Source organism: Silurus aristotelis (genome assembly GCF_946808225.1).
Source record: "Silurus aristotelis genome assembly, chromosome: 15".
NCBI classification, from domain to species: Eukaryota; Metazoa; Chordata; class Actinopteri; order Siluriformes; family Siluridae; genus Silurus; species Silurus aristotelis.
The window spans coordinates 14,573,675-14,596,182 of record NC_139588.1 but is presented as its reverse complement, the minus strand read 5'-3'; the positions used below and the strand labels follow the sequence as shown (position 1 = coordinate 14,596,182).

General features: G+C 36.2%; 3 protein-coding genes across 5 annotated transcripts in view; 2 read left to right on the top strand and 1 right to left on the bottom strand.

The window, feature by feature from the left end:
- Positions 1–958, top strand: part of scg5 (secretogranin V) — a 3,926-nt gene extending 2,968 nt beyond the window's left edge. For both annotated transcript variants that reach the window (XM_083561914.1, XM_083561913.1), the window contains 2 exons: positions 105–158; positions 656–958. In XM_083561914.1, the coding sequence (XP_083418040.1) occupies positions 105–158; positions 656–766 (165 nt within the window). In that variant the 3' untranslated portion in view covers positions 767–958. The remainder of the gene's footprint in view (positions 1–104; positions 159–655) is intronic.
- Positions 959–1,643: 685 nt separating this feature from the next.
- Positions 1,644–2,777, top strand: grem1a (gremlin 1a, DAN family BMP antagonist). Its single transcript, XM_083561915.1, has 2 exons — positions 1,644–1,757; positions 2,268–2,777. Exon 2 carries the CDS (start codon positions 2,268–2,270, stop codon positions 2,754–2,756), a length of 489 nt encoding a protein of 162 aa, XP_083418041.1. The 5' UTR covers positions 1,644–1,757; the 3' UTR covers positions 2,757–2,777.
- A 1,111-nt stretch (positions 2,778–3,888) lies between these two features.
- Positions 3,889–21,256, bottom strand: fmn1 (formin 1). 2 transcript variants are annotated; one of them, XR_014536852.1, is made up of 17 exons: positions 19,054–21,256; positions 18,098–18,203; positions 16,469–16,534; positions 15,572–16,268; positions 14,482–14,623; positions 13,799–13,886; positions 12,307–12,368; positions 11,523–11,611; positions 11,187–11,316; positions 10,784–10,930; positions 10,555–10,614; positions 8,650–10,460; positions 7,937–8,029; positions 6,313–6,364; positions 5,548–5,697; positions 5,179–5,260; positions 3,889–4,743 (listed from the first exon to the last, which is right to left on the bottom strand). XR_014536852.1 is itself a non-coding variant. In XM_083561911.1 (17 exons), the coding sequence occupies exons 1-17, from the start codon at positions 20,662–20,664 to the stop codon at positions 4,699–4,701; spliced, it is 3,741 nt and encodes a 1,246-aa protein (XP_083418037.1). In that variant the 5' UTR covers positions 20,665–21,256; the 3' UTR covers positions 3,889–4,698. The 2 variants fall into 2 exon arrangements, 1 of the variants encoding a protein (XP_083418037.1); XM_083561911.1 differs by having other exon boundaries at positions 10,340–10,460.
- Positions 21,257–22,508: the final 1,252 nt, after the last annotated feature.

Sequence of the window (22,508 nt, the reverse complement as noted above, 5' to 3'; positions counted from 1 at the left end):
AGCCCAAATATTTTTATTCTACTTGAGAAAAATGCAGGATTGTACCAAAACATATTTTTTTCTAACAATCACTAATATTCTATTTTTTTTTATTGTGCTTACAGAATAAAAAGCTGTTATATGAAAAACTGAAAGGAGGACCAAAAAGAAGAAAAAGGGTTTGTTAAAAACTTTACATTTCATTCCACACATATATATATATATATAAAACTTACAAATAAGGCTGTTTTACAGTTTAATCGCTTTGTGTGATCAGACAGATCTACCTGTTTATCTTTTCAACCCCCATCTTTTCCAAACTCCAACTCTTACGTGCCTGAGTTCAACTTCCCAAAAAATGCATAGCTTTCCTCACAACCACTCGACTAATAATTATGACAAAACTACTAATATAAGGAATTTTATAGAAGTCATGTTTGTGGGATTTTCTTGGTTATACATAAAAGAGTGTGCTGAGACAAACACTGCCCAGAGGATTCTTTCTTTAATTTTATTAAATGGTTTATGAATACAGTCATAACATGAAACAATAAAAAAAATCCATACTAGATAAACCCACTATGACATTTTTTTAACCATAACACTCCTGGCCACAAGACAGTTTGTGCTGCTATCATGTTAAGAAAAAAGGCTGACAGATGCCCCTCTGTTTTAGAGCACCAACCCATATCTGATGGGACAGAGACTGGACAATGTGGTGGCTAAGAAATCTGTGCCACATTTCCCTGAGGAGGAAGAAATGGAAACCACTACAAGACAAGCCTGAATGTAATATTATAATGTCAGTTGTATAATAGAGTTGTTGTATCTATCAGTGCATGTAAAAAATTAAAACCAGTAAACTTGAATCATAAGATGAAACTGTTGAAACTGAAGATAGTGATCATTTCAAATGTATTTTGCCTCACATAGTTTTTTTGTTTTGAGAAGCATAAATAAATACATGTTCACGCGCAAACATGTTTGATGTGTCTTTGTAAAAGGGTCTTCTAAAATGCTGTAATGTTCTTTTTTTAATATGGAACATCCGGTACATGTTACTGAAGATCTAAACTCTTTACTAGATTATATTCGTCATATTTCTTTTTTAGTCCCCAGATCTTTGAACTGTGGGATTTGTTTCTAGCTGTTGTGATCTCTTTTTTAAGTACATATCCTTTTTTTTTTAGTATATTAGTACAATGCAGTATAATTGTGTTTAGCCATTTTACTATTCCATGGCATGCAGTATATTTAGCACAATACCTATCATGATACACAGTGTCTATGTCGCTATAACAGAACCAACAGTGCAACGCTTATAAATCTATAATCAAGCATTTTGTAATATTAAAGTCAAATCTCCTGGAAACATTAATAAAATGTTATTGAGGGGAAAGGATATAATTATTATCATATCAATAATAGGCTGAATAAGGTATAAGGTTTGGAAATGTCAATCATGATCTGACGGCTACAGAAAGGCAGAACGTTTTGGATGGTTTGTGTTGATGCTGATATAAATATCACTACAAAACATGAACTAAACATTGGAATTGAGAATTTTTCGACCCCAGGCTGAAATAGGGGCGTGGCCTGTCTCTCTACATCCTGCCCACTTTCACTTAAAACTGCGCGCATTCTGTTGCGGATGATCAGAGCTGCGGATACTTCAATATACTTTTGTATTTAAAGGCTACATATAATACATATAATATACATATATTTATCCCAACGGCACCTTACGAAAAAAAAAGCAACAACCTTCATTTCACAAGGTAAATGAATAATTTATATATATATATATATATATATATATATATATATATATATATATATATATATATATATATATATATATATAATTTATTTATTTATTGCTATTTTTTGGTAAAATAGAGTATATAGTTTACTAGAGGCTGATGACTGAAGAGATGCGAAAGAGCGATTATTTCAGCTTTCTAAAGTATTATAATGATAATAATAATTATTATTTGTAGTAGTATTAATAGCTGTAGTAGTAAAAATCGTGTTGAAAATGTATTATTAAAATGCTAAGTATATATGATTTTGACAGAAAATACATGCTTTTTTTCAGAAATATTTATGCACTACCAGATTACAGGATTTTTTTAACAGATCAGCACAAAAAAAAATATTTATTCGAACTGAGGATTGTATATGTATATTCATAGCTATTCATCATACCTGCTGGTAACCTACAGCTTGTTTTAGGTCTGCGCATGCGCGTTGTAAACAATTCTACTTTTCTATATTAACCCGAATAGATGGTAAACGAGGTATCGTTCGTTGTGATCCTGGGTCTGTGGCTACTCGGCAGTCCTGCAGAATGCTGGAGCAGTGGATTTCAAGGCGCCGTTCCTCATCACACTAAACTCAGCCCGAACTCCTGGGAGCAGACGGCGCAGCCTGTGGAGGTGCTGGACTCCAGCCAGGAGGCTCTGCATGTGACCGAGCGCCACTACCTGAAGCGGGACTGGTGCAAGACGCAGCCGCTGAAGCAGACGCTCCAGGAAGAGGGCTGCATCAGCCGTACTATCATCAACAGCTTCTGCTACGGCCAGTGCAACTCCTTTTACATTCCTCGTCACGTCTACCAAGAGGAAAGCGCTTTCCAGTCCTGCTCTTTCTGCAAACCAAAAACGTTCACGGTCGTCACTTACACGCTGATTTGCCCGAGTCAGGTGCCGAGAATCCGACGAAAACGCGTGCGGCGCGTCAAACAGTGCCGCTGTACTTCCATAGACTTGGATTAAATAGTACTACACACACACACACACACACACACACACACACACACACACACACACACACACACACACACACACACACACACAAAAAATCCCTTTCTTAACATTAACTCTACAAACACTGCATGACATACTGCAGATTTTGTTGTACAAAACAAATTTTGAATACACCTTGGTAACTTTTTGGGTGATGGACTGATGCCCTTAATCAAAAGTCTCAATTATATACCTTTAATATTTTTTTTTTCATCTGGAAACAGCGATATAGTGTGTATCATTTTGTGCTTTGGTTGATTACTAATTTATGGACCAAATGCTCATTATTTAAGATTAAATTGCATCATTGTGGCTAAAACAATACAGATTAAAAGCATGGTGCACCCTTGAGGGTACCACACCCTGTGAAGGTACAGTACAGTATAGTCCTTGCTTTTTTTTTTTTTTTTTTACAATTTCTTTTAAGTCAATAGCAAATTATGAAAAATTTGGCCCTGTTTTAAAAACACAGGTTACTAATTTAACCAGTCCTTTACCAAATTTTGAAAATGCAAAGGTCTTCTCCAGGTCATCCAAGAAGGGAAGCCCTGTGTATAGTGTTTCACTTATTTTCCCCTGCCCGGATGCTCTTATTACACTGAAGCTAATACCATTTCAGTTTTTTAGTTTATTCTTAAATATTAAATGTCACAGCTGGCTTGAAGTCAGTTGTCTGGCTCTTTTACATTTTTATTTTCTTATATGAAAACCTGTTTGGTTTTGCAATGCATGTTATGCTTATTGATGCACAAATGAAGCATTTAGTAACACAGATGTGGGCCATGTTTTCAGTGCAAAGTTTATTTTTTATTATATGTAAATATATAGTACTTTAGTAATCAGTGAAAAAAATCCTGTCATTCTCCACTATGTGGATGAAAGCTTTCTGAATGATGAAAAGATTTGTGTACATAATGTATTTTAATAAATCTGAATGCTGAAAAATCAAATCTTTTTTTTTTTTATTAATGTGGATATTTATTACTTTGGTTTTTGTATCTGAATTTCTGAAATAAACTTCTTATTGCTCCTAAAATCTCACTCATCCTTTCCAAAAAGCATATTAAAAATTGAAAGATAAAAACAAGTTGACTTTTCAATGTTTACGTCATGTACAGTTTAATGGGATTATGATTTATGCTGTGGTTGTATTTCAATGATTAAATACAAATCTAAAAAAATTATACTACTATGATATATTTTGTTGTCTGCAGCAGTTTTTGGGTGTGTTGTTGGGAATCTGTTCAAATGAGACTGCAGAAAGTTTATAAACTTGACATAAATAAGGTTGATAAACTGATATTTTACTTTCAAAATACAATAGCTGGGTATATCGGACAATCTAGCCATGTTTAATGAAAAAGAAACCCACTTGGCTTGGTTGCTGTTCTTGGTTACAGACCTTCTGCTTTATCCAAAAGCCCGCCTACCCTCTTTCTTTCCATCACACTTAGCACTGTTTACCTTAATGGTATACAGGATTGATGATTTATAATTTCACTATCTGGAGTCACGCAGAAGAGGACGGGTTCCCTTTTGAGTCTGGTTCTTCTCAAGGTTTCCACCTTATCTTCTCAGGGAGTTTTTCCTCACCACAGTTAACTTCTGCATGCTCATCAGGAAGTTAAATCAAATTCTCTCGAAAGTTCTATTGTGACAATCTCTATTATTAAACGTGCTACAAAAATAAAATTCATTTGAGGAAAACTGATTAAAATTTTATGTTAATCCCTGCATTCAATCACATAAATCTGAGAAGAGCACACATACATGAATTGCTGCATTTCTTCAAGGTTCGATTCTTATGCAGAAACAAGCCAACATTACATAAAGATACAAATTAAGAAATGCTTGAGTTTATAAATCATATATTACAGTATACCGTATGCTATTATGGAGAGTTTGTTGTGTCTTAGATGGTAGATAAGCTCGCTTCTTTTAGACGCACTCTTTCTTTCTGTCATGAGAAAAAGAAAGCAGCATCATGTTTGGTCTGAAAATTCAATATCTTTAAGCAAAACACAAAATTTTATAAGTACACATTACACATAACTTATGATGATCCTTTCTGACAACAGTTGGCAGTCTGACCATGAAAATTAACCGAAAATGACTACAAAATCACTGCTTATAGAAACAAAAGAGAGGGACCTTGTTTCCCTTTATAATAACACTATGGTCAAATTTGGTTTTGGAGATCTGCTTCCACAAACAGTATATTCCACAAGTGGAAATCAACTGTAAATGTCAGTTTTTATTTTGCATTTCATTTTACATTCGTGTGATGTTTAAATTGGTTATTCAATTCTTTACTGTGGTGTTTTTTCTCTTTTATGTCTTTATTAAAAGTGTTCTTGATGATTATAGATGGACAACCAAGTTAGACTCTTACCAGGCCATTGGCATTGACCTGCCTTGTCTCCACTTTTTTTTCCGCTGTGATGTTGCGCACTGACTGCTGGGCTTCTTTCAGTCTGGAGTGTAGAAAAATAATTTGGCTAAAAATAAATGCTACACAATCTTCCCATAACCACATATGTAGTGAGTTAGCCAGAAGGCAAAAAGCAAAGAGGTTTATGTTTCTAACAATTAATGGAATTGTAGGCCACATATAATCATTTTCACTTGACACTGCAAAATGTGTCAAAATACTTCATATAAATTCAGCTTAAATTTCAATTTAGACCAGGAGCCCCCAAAAAGAAAAAAAGATTTAAAATCCAGACCAATGTTAAAGCTTGAGAAAACATTGATTTTCCACCTCTCACTGGATATGACCTTGTTCTCCCTCTTCCATCTGGTCTTGAAGTCATTGCAAAATTCAAACCATAGCATGAAAACATGGCCTGGTAAGACATCCTGCTCGCCAGAACGGAGCTTCAACCCAAAGTGCTGGACCAGGTCATGGTAGCTAAGAGAAGGAATCAAAAAGAAGGTAGAGATGAAGTATATATGTGTAGAAAGATTTATTTTGTAAAAGTAAAAGTTTATAAAATTGTATATGGCATAACTGTTGAATATTTTTCTGTATCATATTTTGTAACAGCAGTTCAGACAAAAGTTCTGGCTGCACAGTAAATCACAGATTTATATTATTGTACTCCAATATGTTATCAAATGTACTGAAAATTACAAAGGGGACTTGTGTGCCAGGCGTTCCATATTAACTGATCGAAAACGTATATATTTCTCAGTAACATGAAAAGCCTTTTCTCATATTAACTTCAAAGCAAAAATGACTGATAACATACAGCTGATAACGTAAATGAGAGAAAGAAAGGATTTTGCAGGCATTCAAGATGATTCTGAAAAAAATCATCTGCCAAATGCCATAAATGTAATGTAAAATATATATATATATAAATAAATGAATATATATATATATATATATATATATATATATATATATATATATATATATATATATATATATTTATATATATATATATATATACAGTAGTAGGTTTCTAACTTGCACCAAATAAAGAGCGATTTAAAAGTTGCTCGCATATAAATAATGCCATACCTTTTTTGGGCAGATCTGAGATGATGCTCAGTTGCTATTTGTTCTTTTTGGGCTGCAAAAACAAAAGTAGAGTTCCATGCTAAGAAGCATTTTGGTTTAATACAATCATTTACACAGGAGTCTAAGAGTTGATGATGATGGGGTCCCTTTTGAGCTGATGATGGGGTCCCTTTTGAGTCTCTAAATGTTTCTTCCTCATACCATCTCAGGCACTTTTTCCTTGCCAATATTGCTACTGGATTGCTCTTTAGAGATAAACTTGTAGGAGATTATTTATAAGTGTTATTTATATTTGTAATTTATTTATTTCAGTAAAGTTGCTTTGAGACAATGTTCATTGTTAAAAGCGCTATAAAAATAAAATTAATTTGAATTGAACTTTACGGTTGCCAGATGACAGAAAATGATGTATTCCACTTGGTTATATTAGAAACACAGTACAGGCTTTGCTCAGCTTTTAAAGAAACCATATTTTAAGGTTGAAGCAAATAAGTCAAGTCACTTGGATGTCTTGTTCATTGCCAAAGCCTCCCCGATCCCTATCTGTCTGTCTGCCTTCTGAACCCGACTGTTAGATATCTCACAGAGGTAGTGAAGACCACAGACAGTTATCAGGTCCCCAAAGGGCCAATCACAGATATTCTCCAGGGCAACTGAATGAGATGTTTACTGTGCAGTAGAGATAATGGAGTAATTATTGTGAACATTACCGTCTATGCTGCTGGGAATTTCTTAGACTTGATGTTCTTACACACACAATCTGAATTGTGGGATCTTATACACAGGTGTGTATAAGGTCTTCACCAGCTGTGGTGTTGTGCATTATGACCAAACATGTCCACTTTGTCTTATCTGTCAAAAGGACATTGTTCCAGAAGTCTTGTGGTTTGTTCAGATTTGCAACTTTGCAAACCTAAGCCAGGCCTCCTTTCTCCTGGCAACCTTTCCAAACAATGCATACTTGTTCAGCCTTTTGAACATTTAACATGCTAACTGAGACCTGAAAAGCCTGAGATGTTACTCTTGATTTTTTTTTTCATTGTGTTGCATGATCTGACCATGGGCTAAATTTGTTTGACAACTGTCTTGAATGTTTTCCACTTGTGAATAATCTTCCTCACTGTAGAATAATGGACTTTATATTGCTTGAGAATGGCCTTATAACAGTTCCCAAATTTATGGCAGCAACAATTCCTTTTCTAAAATTATTGCTAATGTCTTTCCTGCTTGGCATTGTGTTAACATAAATGCTCCACACCAAACTTGGTCAAACTTGTTCAAGATCAATTACTCAAGGGCATTTTTATTAGCAGCACCTGGCTGCTGCTTAGCTCTAAAATACTATCGAAGCAGTACGGGTTTACTCAACTTTTCACACATGGCTTTTTCATTTTGGATTTATTTTTGTAAAATACATAATGCCATTTTATATGCCATGTGTTATTGTTCATGTGAGGCTCTGTTTACTTAATTCTACTGAATCTTTATTTAGATAACTGTGTTTCAATATCTGTTATAGCTCTTATAGTCTTTATTATAACTGTAGGTGTTTAAATCCTAGGACTGCCAAAAAGCCACTTTTAAGGTCTTGAGGAAAGTGTTTATACTTTAATGCAAGTCTTACCACTGGAGATGAAAGCTTCCATTTTCTCCTTAAAGGGATGAATATTTTCTTGAGATGATGTTCTCCACACTCTTTGGACATCCTTCTCACAATCTATACAAAAAACATCCAAAAGATCTCATTGATGTTTAGTTGGTTAGACAAATTAATATATATATTGCCTATTCTCATTCTGTGTTGCTGTTTTACCATTTTGTGACTATCAACAATGTTGTAAAACTTTTTAATATAATAAGATATATTATTAAAAAATTTGAATTTATTTGACATTTTGCAAATTACAACTTATTATTGCTATTATTGTCTATTATTTAATGGGCAGCATTGTGCCTGATAGATGTGCTTCTGAAATCAGGTACTGTCTTTGTGGAGTTCCTGTGCATGTTCTCCACATGTACATGTAGATATCCTCCGGGTTCTTCGGTATCATGCCACCTTCAAAATGCATACCACTGGGTGTCTTGGCTACATTTAATCACTCGTATGTATGAAAGAGATTGTAAGTGAGTGAATGAATGAGTGTATGCATGGTGCTGAGAAATGGACAGGCATCCCATGTTCCTGGGACTTACAATTCTAAAGTTTTAAGAACTACATTTTGACTTATCATTAAGCTTTAAAGCATTTTTTTTTACCAGACTGTCCTTCATATTTTATTGTCTTCTCAAACATAAGCAAAATTCTTTCAAATGAGGCAGGGGAAGAAGCTGCACCTGTGGTGGAGTCAGAGGTTTAGAGTCTGTTTTTTGGCACCGCTGATGGCGGCAGCAGATAGCTGCCACTCCCCCCCTGTGGCACCAGGCTGCGCCGTTTGTTCAGCGTCAGTTCAGGCCAATCCGAGGATCAGAGGGGCCAGACTGCTGTCCCAGTCATAATAGAGAGCGATGGGAGCCTAGGCCTGCTGGATTCAGTCCATCTGCATCTGCCTCTGATAAGACTACGCATGCCACTGTTTTCATTCAGCATTTGTGTAAACTGTGGGGTGACTGGTTATGCAATAGAACCCCCAGGATACAGAAGATTACTTAAGCAATCTTCCAGCATGTAAACAGTGTCATATGTCTGTGTGACAAACATTTCTTTTTCGAAGATGTCAAAGATTCTGAGTAGTTGTAAGTCTATGATTCAGAAAGAGACCTGGATGCAAATATTACTGTATGCAATGCTTCATCATCAGTTAATTTCCCAATGTAAGTGATTAAAATATTATAAATTCTCTGTACTACAGAATAACACAAGAGATAAATGCAGTCAAAGAGAGAGCAAGCATAAACTATGTGCTCGGGGCAAACAAACTAAACATGCCATTGAAAAGCAAAACAAAGTGATATAAAACAAAAAAGTGACATGGTTCATTGCAGGCATGAGGGAGGTTCAAACAGTGAGACAAAAGGGAGAACGTGATGGGCCAGATTTGGCAGTCTCTCAGTCGCCCGATAAGGAGGGCTTGTTGAGAGCTAAAGAAAAGAATCTCTGACACAAATCTGCAGGGCCACACTGAACTGAAGCAGATACAGTGTAACAGGAGAACTGTGGTGCATCTGTGCAGAGATAGAGAGCGGCCGGCGGGAAGATAAGCCGCTCTTCCCTCAGATTACATAAGAACAGCAGCAATGCAAACCTGTGACCCTCAACGACGACATACCAACAAAGCCTTGAAATCATACAATACCAAAAAGCATCAGATGGGCAGGATTAAAGACATATCTATAAGGCGCCAAAGCAAAATCACAAAGACTCCACTTTGTCTAACATGCTCACATCATCACAGACACAAACACACGCACACACACTTTAAAAGGTATGCTCTAGGTTTTGCAATGGTGTGATGCCATATGAACACAGTCCAGAGAGATATGATTGTACACAAAATTCATTGTAAATAAACTACAATAAAGTTGATGTTAAACCATAAAAAAAAAAAAGAATTATAAACGGCAAAATCATATTCAATAAGCACTAAATCCTACCATGGGTCTGTAATGGCTTATTTTAATCCCAACATGGCTCTGTAATGACTGTGGGCAATGGCTGGAAGCCAAACGTATTGCAATATAATGGTTTCAATCTATTCTGATTAAAGTGAAGTCATAGGGTTGTAACTTTCCCAGCCTTGGGATAAAAAATCAATGTGAAATACTGACCATAAAAAAAAAGACATCAGAGAATTGAAACCCCAAAACAAAACTCAGACAATGCAATAACACAATGCTTTAACAGGATGAAATCTGATTGATTACAGACAAACTTAATTACATGTGCTTTATGTACAGTGATTATTGGCTCTCGTGCCAATACATAGAAGAACAAAACAAAAAACAACAAAAACAAACAAACAAAAAAACCCTGAAAAATGTTGATTGCTATTTTTTGTTTTAGATTTTGTAAGGACATTGCTCTCACCTTCAAGGTCTTTGCCCAGCTTTCGGAGCTCTTTGGAAAGTTCTTCAAACTTTACTTGGGAAGCAAGGAAGACATCCTGAGGCTCAGGCAATGGAAACACACAGTTTTCAGTCCCAGCATTCTAAAACAAGTAAAACAATTAGATAATAAAATACGGTTCATGCATTTCATAAAAACAAAAACAAAAAATTGTAAAATAATAATATTTTTTATACCTTGTCAAGGTTGCGTAGGTAGTAAGACACTACATAATCCAACAAACTTATGCGGTTATCCTGTAGAGGGTTTTTGGCAAAGAAACTGTGTCAACACAGCATGTCCAACACTCAAAATTGTTTTGTGTCTTTCAGGTTTTAGGTGCACATAAATCGAGGTTTGAGAATGCAGAATGGGAGTGTGCTGATCAACATTTATATCTGAATCAAATTCGTGAAAAAGCCATACCTTGCTTTTGACATCTTTAAGCTTGGGGAGAATCTCTAGACCAAAGCCATCTGCCTGGCCTCGGTTTCTGCTTCCTCCGTTCATGTAGTTCCCAAAAGCAAGGACCAGCCCCAGCACATCTCTCACACTGTCTCGCTCCAGGAGACCCTGTCACAGATTAACACATGACAATATTTAACTCAATATTTATATCCATTTTTTTGGTGTGTCCAAGACATGGGGTGGAGACTCCCTGAACATAAACCTAAAGTTTATGGACAGTGGCTACTCATCTGTAGTACATTTTACAATGAATATTTTTTAAGCAGAAAACTTCTCAAAAGATCATAATATACTGTATAAGGAGTATTTTGATTATAACATTTATATCAACAATATCGTTCGAATCAAAGCTGCCTCGCACCTTGCACACTTGGAGAACCATGTTAGTTTTGCGCTGGACCGATGCAACCGCATCAGTGAATGATGACTGGAGAATGATGCAGTGTGCTCTTAGTGAAAATTGGGGAATCAAAGAGAGCTCATACAAGAACCTGGAAGGAAAACACAATGTTTATTAACAAAAAATGACTTACTATGTTGTAATGAATTTCAAAGTTTGATCCCATAAAATAAACACTAATTTGCTGTCTTAAAATACCTAGGCAGAGAACATTATGAATAGTAATTTCATAATGCCTGACATAATGTTCTGTTCTATGACAAGAGTGCATATGTTACTAATATTGCTGTATCTCACTGTTCAGGCTTATCCAGCAGTCTGACATGCTCTTCATCTGAGGTTTCGTAATGTTTTCTTATTTTCGCCAACTCTTCAGGCTGAGCTCTCTGCGGACCATATAAAAACACATACACCCAGCTAACAAAGTGAACACTCCTCAAAACATGGATATCCAAACATGTAGCTACTAAGTTATTCAGTGAAGAAATATTGTGTGCATTTAACAAACAACAACAACAGCAATAACAAAAGACCACTTATTTCAGTGAAAAAATGTATAATAATAAAGCAAGCTTGGTCAGGACTACATGATATGCTAGGGATGTTTGTAGTTTACTGAAACATGGGCTCTGGGATATTATATTAATGTGCACAGAAAAATTGCATGACTTATATGTAACTGTTGTTTTTTATGTTATATAGATGACAGTATTAAAAAAAAACCCTTGTCTTCATAGGATGACAGAACTACTCTGCCTTACTTGAGTTAAGGCAAGGGTGTGAAATATAAGTCTATAAATTACTTATTGCTCACAATACTTGTTAAATTACATCTGTGAAAGCCAAAAAGCAATCTTCAGACACCAAAAAATGTCTTGGCTGAGCAGCTAAATTTGTGGTTTAAATAATTTTTTTTGCAAAGTATATATTTTTCAAAGTATTTTAAGATATTTCTTAAACTACTATCCCAAGTTATTAACTTCCCATTGGCATTTAGCTGTTTATGTATACACTTAGCAAAGCACAGTTTATAAAGTGGTCTCATACCCAATCAAATATGAATTGTGGAAAGGACACTTACATTTTCATACAGGGCTTCAATAGCATCCAAATCAACCACAGAGTTGTCCATCATCAAAATTGCTGCGATAGGAAGAGTAGGTGTATTAGTTTCCAGATGAACTCATTTTGCTTGTATGTTCCAAATCAAATTTATGTGTCAATTCCACGAGTGGAGATTATTAAGATTGGCTTCTGGTGTATACCACCCAAATATAAATCTATGTTTTAGAGTACAGTCAGGACACAGACAATATTTTACACAAATTCCTGTTTGTGCTTTTTATATGTCCTAAATTGTATACTACATTTTTAATCGACTAGTAGAAGCACTATAGTTGCATTCAAAATCTCACAATCATACCTGTTTATAATCTATGTAAACAATAACACGCTATTTTGAGTGTTAGAGCATGCAAAGACAGCTAGGGGGCAGTCTTACCTGGAATACAGGTGACAGGAACAGGACAAAAAAAATGGAGAGAGAGAGAGAGAGAGAGAGAGAGAGAGAGAGAGCGCAAGCAAGTAAGCAAGCAGGACTGGAATATGGTGTGTAAGTGTATGGTGAATAAGTCCTGTGGTATGTGTAGTTTGGTAAATCTTGTTTAATTTGCATTCAGGTTTGTATTTCAATGGCATGTATATCAGTATTTATTTTTTTGCTAGAATATCGCCATGTTTTAGAAGATTTGTGTCAATGTGTGAGGTCTGATGCTTAAGGAAGTTTGTCTTAAAGTTTTATTTTGCAAAGTGTAATTTTATAGTTTTCTACTATGTTTTTTTTTTGTATTACAGATGTGGTATGTATGACCACCATGCTCCTTACGTAACCAGAGTGTGTGAGCTGGTGAATTTATTTAGTTTGGATCTTAGGACTGTAGGCTTCTTGTAACAGCCAGTGCTGTTTGATGACTTTTAAAATCCTAGGGATTTAGGGAGAGGTTTTTATACTCATCTTCTCTGCTCCAGCACAGGAGACACAGATACTTTGTCGTAAGCCACTACTATCTTGGTCACTACTACTGCACTAATTCTCAGACCTTACTTGTGATTGGATTAGTCCATCAGTGGATGCTGGATGTATGAGAAAAGAAGGTTAATAAAGGTAAAATTATCGAGCTGTACAGGTCAGGGGTCTCAATTTCAGGTACATTTTGTTAATGAATCTAACAGTGTTGGAAAGACCATGTGGTTAAGTAGCACAAGCACTTTCCAAATAAGGCATTTCAATGGTATTACCAAGACAAGGCTGTTCAACTCAGCAGAACGAGATGGCCTCAAAACCATAAAAAAAAATGCTTTCTAAAATCAACTGGTTGACTTGGCATTCAAACAGTATCCAGCACCCAAGCATAGATCTAAGCCCCAAATATTTCGCTTATTATTGCAAAATGTAAAATAATATTCCTAATAATGTAATTCATAATAGAAGACTCAATGATTATATATTGACATGGGCTTATAAGGTGTTTTTTTTGCATGATGTGTTTAGCTGTGTGTGAAAAAACTCTTACCCTGCTGTATGTCCTTCATCTCCAGGTGAAGACTAGAGATTAAGATGCCCACAGCTTGAGAACGTTTGCTGTCCAACACTTTAATGATCTAAAGGATCATTAAAGAAGTGTCTTTAAAAGTAAAAAACAAGTTGTATCCTAGGCAAGATCAGGAACAACTCATAACTAAATTCGGGGGGAAAAACCTTCTGGCCAAGAGTAACAGTACCATGATCATCTTTATTAAACTCTTAAATGCTGTGGAGAAAATATGTAAGTTTTTATCCCAACATGATTACATATATCAGTTCCAGAGGCAGCAATTGTGGCCTCTTTTTATTAAGACAAATAATGTCACTCAGTTAGATTTATTCTGCATGAATTAGAAAGCGATATGTTTAGCAACAAAACAGTGAAATCATACTGCTCCTGTCTACCCCATAATAAGGCAAAAACTTTGAACATTAAAGTAAAAGCCATCTAAACCCAAGCAGTGATAGCAGTCAGCAAAACACCACAAACATATTTGAAGTTGATGTGAAGATAATGTGAACATGTGAACAGCTGACCTGGCTCTTACTAATAGAAAGGTAGGTAGAAGGTAGGTCTATATAAAAACATCTGGCTGGTTTTGATAAATGTTATTCAACTGTATAAGTCTCCCTCAGTCACCATTATCCTGAAGATTAGAGAGGATTTTATACCTTCTTGGCTTTGGCTGACTTGTTGTAGGCCTCAGATAGGGGTTTCCTTTTGGCTGGTGAAGCCATTTTAGCAAACAACTCAGCAAACTCATTACTATTCATTATGGCCGGCTCCATCAACGAGCTCCATAGTGTATCATTTCTAGGAGAAGAGACAGAGATGAAGACAGACACCCAGAGACCATGCAGGTTTGGTTTGTATAAACCATTCTCCCTCCCCTTGTTTTAACATAATCCTGAATAATTGAGGGTTTTTCTTTTCAATGCAAAAGGCTAGCAAGTTTCAGTTTTCACACTTCAAAGACTGCAAGCAGGCAGCCTACCAAATACCAAGCAAATGCAAAAACTAATGGAAAAACACTATTACTGTTTCTGGGTAACCATGTCTAAAAGCATGTGAAATCAGTAGGAGGTCAAATACAAGTGCTCTGTCTTGCTAAACTTTTGCTCCCATGAAAACATTTAGAGATCCAGCAAGGCTAAGCTTGACTGGGTTCAGCTTTGGCTTGCTGGTTGCTCAGTGAGAGAAGAAGGCTTTCAAGAGGAGTCAAATAACAGTGCAACAGCAGAGCAAAGGCCTGAAAACAGGATCCCACAGAAATCCACTCCACCACTAGAGGTCCTGGAAGGTCTGCTTATTCTACTACTGGCCCCAATGACAGACCTCAGGCTGCTGTGGTTAAACCTATACTGCCCCTGAAGTCTGATCAGGAAGTCTTGAAAATGTCTCCTTCCTGCTTTTATACAAATATACTGTATTTCTTTAAACAGTGTGCTGAACGATGTTTGAAATGTCTGTTTTTATCAGTTGAAATACTATGTAAGAGTGAACAGGATCTAATAAAAAGAAAACATTTCATTAATGTTTAAACATTGTTTGTTTTGTAGAGAAAACAATCTTTAGGGTCTAGATATATTTTGATGTTTCTGTATTGCCCCCTACAAAAGAGTATTTCTATTTTTAATGAGGGTTACAAGAAAATTAATTTAGTAAGTAAAACCTTTACTATCCAATGAACCCTTTAGGAATAATAAACTTTTATTTAAATGTTTCCAGTGTGTTTTTATGATGGGAGTGTTCAGATTCTACCTGCTGTCTTGAATCTGTATTCGTGTCCAATAGAGTGGCCTCATTGGACAGATGGGTTCCACTCTTGGCTTCCGCTGTGATCTGTCCTCAGTTCTAAAGAGAAACAATCCACTTCCAGAGAGAGGAGAGAGCACCTGGCCTGGTAAGGGTGGTGGAGGAGAAAGACCATCTCTGATAGTAGGTGGAGGTGGTGGTGGAGGGGGTGGACTGTTGCCTTGTGTGGGTGGTGGGAAATATTCTGTCTGAGCAGTTTTGGAATGACATTCAGAAGGACTAGTCAATAATGGTAAAGTAGTTTCACCATCAGTTCCTGACTGAACAGACAGTTGTGAAGGCGGTGGTGATGGTGGTGGGGGTGGTTCCAATGGCAGTAAGGGAGACAGATCAGACTCTTTTTTGCCTGAAAGGTTTCGGCTAATTGATTCAAGATCAAGTTTTTTAGGTACACTTGATTGAAGGGAAAGGTCTTTGTTTATTGCTGGCTCTTCCACAGGCCTAATAAAAGTCTCTCGGTCTGTCTGAATGCACACAGTGCGAAAAACTCGAGGGGTGAAGTTTTCTTCTGTTGACACAGCCACATCTCTGAGTTCAGCATGTGAGCACTTGGCAGCCTTTTTTAGATCAGCAATTATAGCTTGCAGTCTGGACACAGATTCTTCATTCTCCTCTCTGAGATGGAAGAGCTGGAGCTTAAAGTCTGCCTGTCCAGGATAATTTCAGAGAGCCAGGGATAAGTTTTACATATCCTTAGATAAACATGGTTGAGCATGTTCAATGACTGGGATGACTGAAAAAAAAAACGACTTTGCCCCACTCTTACACATTAAATACTGTTAAGTACTTAATATATGTTAGGAACATCAAATTATCAGTTTAAGGTAATGTCTTGTTTGTTACTTGCCTCTAATGCCTCAATCTCTTCTTTGCACTCTCTTTTAAGTTGTAGAAGTGCTGCCTGATGCTCTGCAAAGACAAAATACTGAACATGAAATTTATCCAAAACATTTCATGTAGTCAGTATTAACTTGATCTGTGCAGAGCTGTAAAACATCCATAGTCTATATGCTGTTCATGCAGTTCACAGAAAAAGTTAGCAAGGACTTAAAAATTATGTTAAGAAGGCAAATAAATGTAATATATACCAACTACGCATTTCAGGTATCAGGTTTTACAGATGAGACAATAATTGTTAAATAACATAGAGATGGGTGACAAAGGGAAAGAAACCATGCCTTATAATGTGGGTGCATTTTGCTTATATGGCTGGGATCCACTTGTACCTTCTCACTGAAACTCACTGAAAACTCTGACTAATCAACTGTCCAAAATCCTATGGTGTACATTTTTATTCTAATGGAAATTATCTTGTCCAGGGTGACAGTAACTGTATCCACAGGGCATGATGAAGCACTGAATGGTTTGAGGAGCATGAAAATTGCATAAATTATGTGCTGTTATTGTCAGTTTCCAGATTTTAACTCTGAGAACACCAGTGTCAGAATTTAAACTAATGGTCAACTGAATTTGAACTACTGTTCAACCACTGAGTCACCACCAACTCTATGCTAAAGCACAGAGAAGAAGCTGCTAAAGATATGACAGATCTGTCTTTGTGTGCTGAAGCATAACAATTTCCCTCCACTGAAATTGTTGGCCCTAATCTGGTACCTTAGTGGTTAAGTGGTTAAGTGGTTTACTGATCGGAAGGTCGGGGGTTCAAGCCCCGGCCTCACCATGCTGCCACTCTTGGGCTCTTGAGCCTCTGTGGTCCAGGGGCTCAGTTTCATGCTGACCCTGCGCTCTGACCCCAGCTTTTAAGCAAGCTGGGATATGCGAAGAACAAATTTGACTGTGCTGTAATGTATATGTGACAAATAAAGGCTATTCTATTCTATTCTATTCTATTCTATTCTATTCTATTCTATTCTATTCTAGCATGATAATGCCCCTATGCAAACAGTGCCAAGGTTAGTCTGGAAAAACCTACAACCCAGGCTTCAAACCAACTGGACAACTTTGAAATAACCTGGAATGCACATCATCCGTGCCTGACTAACACTGTTGGCTGTTTCCTGTCACAAAAAAGCTCACCCCACCTTAAATAAATGACTTAGTCACATGTGAGATATGACTATTCTAACAGTGTACCAAGGTGTGTTTGTAGACTCTGGACCTTGCTGGATTACAGGATATTTGTCTGGAAGACTACACATAGAATGTCAATAGTAGTAGCATGTGATGATGGAATAAGAAAATATGCAGTTTGCCTGGTTTCAGTTTATTTGAGTGCATTCTTAATAAAATGTGTTTATTAACGAGATAACGAGAGCTTTGCATATGGAACAGCTAACAATAAATTGATTAAAAAAAGGTATTAAATCATCTGAAGAATAAGTAAGGGTGGAGATGTATTAACATTTGTTTGGAGAGTGTTGTACCATTACATAAAAAGTAAATAATTCACTCTGAACAAACATTTGCTTTACCTTTCACACATGTTAATTTGCATGCATGGCAACCACTTACCAGCCTCTGTGTATTTTAACCCAATTTTTTCCTCCTTGTCTTTGGGCTTTGGAGGGGGCCAGACAGCCTGCAGACGCCCTGGGGTCCTCTCCTCGGTCTCTGGGGACTGAAGGAGAAAACAAAACATATGTGAATGTATTTAGTACAACATAAAGGAAAACTTGTATCTTACTACAACATGGTATGAATGTAAAGTCTGGGTATGAGTTTTGTATTAATGTCATGGCATTCAAACAGTTTAATAAACTATTTAACAGTTTTTATAACATGATAATCCTGGCATGTACAACATGTTTCCTGTAGGCATTATATATTTATTAAATAAAAAAAACCCCTTTAATTTGTATTAATTTATAGATTTATAAATATATAAATACAGTCAACCCCTGATAATTTGCGGTTCGGAACTCACGGTTTAGCGGGAAACTAGCGGGTTCTCATTAGAAACCTAAATAACAGCAAGTTGCGGATTATCGTAAAATTTGCGGGTATCTGCAGCAGGACCAAATGTTCAGGAACGTTAGGAATAACATTTCAAACCATGTTTTCACTAACAAATTTCATATATATTTTTTAAACACATTGTAATCAACGTGACATAATGTCTAGATTAATTCTTTAAGGTACCATAGGGGCTGCGGGGGTGCGTCCGAAATCCCGGGGTACCACTGTACTGTTTTTGGTCTGTTGAATCTGGTGTATTTGAACAGGTGAATGCTAATGTAAAATTTTTATTTTGTTAAAATTAAATTTAGAACCCCTAAAGGTTTTTTTGTTCTGTTTCTCTGGGGGTTGTGTTTCAATAAATATCCTATGTATAATTTTACAGAGAGTATTATCCAATCAGACATGGTTCTAAAGACAACATTAAATTTGTTTACTAAGCATGATTCTCTCATTTGAAACATACTTTTACTTTTTCATGGACAACACTAAATTAATTTCTAAGTGCATACTTTGATGTTAAAGATGTTCTTGTTGTCTGAAGATTTGCTAGAATTTCTGTCGAAGATAGCCCGGATTGTCTCTGGGTTGAATGCCCTCTTTACAGCATCCAGGTCCATATTGTCTGAGGTGTCCCTCTTAGCTGGTTTAGGGGTAAAGAAAGCCTTGAAAGCATTAAGGGCAGTCTCTGAATTTGTTAATTTGCCTGGTTCCTCTGATGAAGCAGCATCAGGAGCCTCAACACTTTCCTCTATTGGAGGCATTTCTGCTTCTGGGGCCTCACTGATAGGTGACACTGGAGGACTTGCTTTGGATTCCTGTGATTTTTTTGCTCCTACTTTGCTAGCATCAAAGCTCAGGAGTTGAGAGAGCTGCTCAAGGATGCTTCCTTTAACCTCATTTCTGGAATGTTTCTCGGCGAAAAGTGTGCGTTTAACAGAGGCCCGTTTCATCAGAACTGGACTGTTAGGTTGTCCATTCACTTCTTTTTTCAACACTTTCAATCCACTAAAGAAAGAGGGTAGTGGAGGAGGTTTCTCCAACTTTATATCTGGGGAAAAGGTAACTCTTTTGGTGGGCCTAGAAACATTTTCAGTGTTTGGTGGCTTTTCTAAGTTCCCAGGAGCAGAGGGAATACCTAAGAACTCTGAATTGGTGTATTCTTGTAATATATCCTTTTTCTTTTCTGCCATAACTCTTTCTTCTTTTTCACCCTCTATTTGTACCAGGTTATCATGCTCATCTTTCATCACTGTTTCTTTATCTTGTCTATCATTTTTCTTCATTTCTAGTCTACTCAATTCTTTGTCATCATTTGTTTCTTCCTGTGTTTCATGGAAACTGCCGGGAGTTGTTGGTTCTAATTTTAGTAACACTTGATCACACTTGACTTTGAGCAATGTGTCTTCGGTTTCTGAGCAAGATTTTGATTCCACATGACATTCATTACATTGGTCTGGAACTAAGGAGCTCCAGAATTCCCTGTTCAATTGAATCGTATTATTGCCTGTGTCTGAGTGTATGCACTTTGTATTTGTATCAAAATCTCCATTAGGTATAATCAGATGACTCTTAAAAGTAGACATGTCCTCATTTGCCTTATCTGAGACTGCTACAGTAGACATTGGATTGCTGATATCTGTAGAAGTTGTCTGAAATGTTTTGTCTCTGTGGAGTTCCTCATAACTGTTCATACCTGATGGTTCCTGAGTGTTGGTCTGCAAATATTTAACCTCGTTTTTCCATTCTTGTCCTTTTCCATCACACTGGGCAGTAGTATTGTGAGGTTCAACAATGTTAAATGTTATTTTCTCCAGAGATGATCTTTGTTCCAGTTTGCTGTGGTGGTTGTCTTCATTTTCAGACTGAATTGTTCTTGCTACAACCTCTGGCTCTATTAAAATTTCTGTTTCAGATGTTGTCTTGCTATTCATTTTACTCGAAACTTCCAGTACATTATCGACATCTTTGTCAACAGGTTGCTTTGTCAACTGGATGCTGAAAGTTTGAGCTTTAGTGTCTTTCTCAGAGAGGGAACGAAAAGATGAAAGGACTGGCGTGTCTTCAGTTTTCTCGCTACGGTTGAAAAGGCTGGTAAAGTTGTTAAAAAAAGAACTCTCCATTTTCTCATGTAAGGCACTTGAATTGCAAGGATTTAAGCTTACATGTAGACGTCCAAAAAAACACCAAGAAGAATATTTCCTTTATGTTTGCATTTGCGTTGATTCAGTCTTGTTGGATTTACCATTCAAGCTAGAAATAATTTTTGAATCCTTTGCAAAATAAATGTCTCATCAGACTTTTAAACAATCTGTTGTCATGTCCGTCATATTGGTTCCCCAGAATTGTTCTCTTCTAGTTATTATTTTCCAGTATGTTTGTAATTTCCATTATTTTTAATGAAGCTTCCAGAAAGTTGATGTCAGATGAAAATCACTTTGAGAATGATGCAAACCCTCAGATTGTCTTGTCACTTGAAAGGAGATACAAATGACAATCCACACTTACAAATGCTTAACTGCAGTAATCCTTCAATTGATATAGACACTCCAAATCATTTTCCTTCGGCTTTACTCTGTTGCCTCTTTGCTCCAGTTTCGATTTAGATATTGATATTCCGGTAGATTCAGCAGGTCCTCTTGCTTTTAATCCGTAGGTCACATAGGAACCACCACACGACAAAATATAATCATATTTACACATATACACTCCTAGCCCTAGTGCATATGCTCCACCTTCTCTCCTTTTTCTGATGACAGAATGTTTGCATACACACTCAAAAAAAACACTGGTCATAGCTAGGCATTAAAGCATGCTTTGCTGTAGTGACAAATTGCCTCAATAAGCACAGTAGTCGACCTCTTTCAGATATAACCAAACACTTCACTACCAATGTGCACTGTGATATCAGATATTAGTTGGATATGATTTCTGCATAAAAATATAAGTATGGAAAAGGAAACAGCTGAGTTTTATAACGTATGTAGAAGTCCATAACTTTTTTTAAACTCTCAGTTGTTTACTTATCAGCCTGTACTGAGAATATCAAGTTGAATATCTGTTGCCTATGTAGTTCATTGATGCAATATGCTATGAATATTTTGTCTTATGTAATAAGAATTCCTATACATCCACTCTTACTTATGTACAGCATTTTTGTCTTTTCATACTGATATACAAACACTCAAACTGTTGCAGATTTGTCATGCAAATATAACCAAAAAGCGTATTATTAATTATGTCGTTTGTTAAAAATGCCATCTTGTAGTTACCATCAAAAAGAATTTTCCAAAATGTTAGATTTTTTCATGGTAGGACCAACACAAAATTCTTAACAGTATGACTACAGGATGTTGACAAGAAGAAATTATTAATGTGCTCTGTTTGATTTAATGGAGACTGTACTGTAAATATGACTTACTACAGAAGCATGACTGCCAGAAATGCAAGCTTCTAAGGACAAATAACCCTTAGGAAAACTGTCCGTGTGCATCTAATAGCAGTTATAATAAAAAATAAGTTCAACAATAGCTCCATATTTGCGTAAAAGGTGTGTCATAGAAGATTTCATAAAAAATATGAAATTAGTTATTTTTGACTAATGCCAAGACTTGCAGAGATGAATAGGAGAAAAAGCTTTAATACCTTACCAAGTTTAAAAATTATATTTATTTGCTATAAAATCAGCCCCCCACCCAGTGATATAAAACTATTTTGCTATTAGTTTTTGTACTAATTTGTGCCATAACCGTTTTGTTTGTGTTTATATCAACAACAAACAATTTTTACAGCATTTGGTATGCTAATATCCAGAATGTCTTATATAAATGCATGTAGTTCGTTCAAAATAACTTTAGGCTATTAATCAACACAAATGCAATGGGATCAATTTGGGTCTGTGCTCGAATTGAGTCAAGTCTTATGGGGGGTCCCCAGTTGTTGTAAAATTCATATATTTTTTACAAAA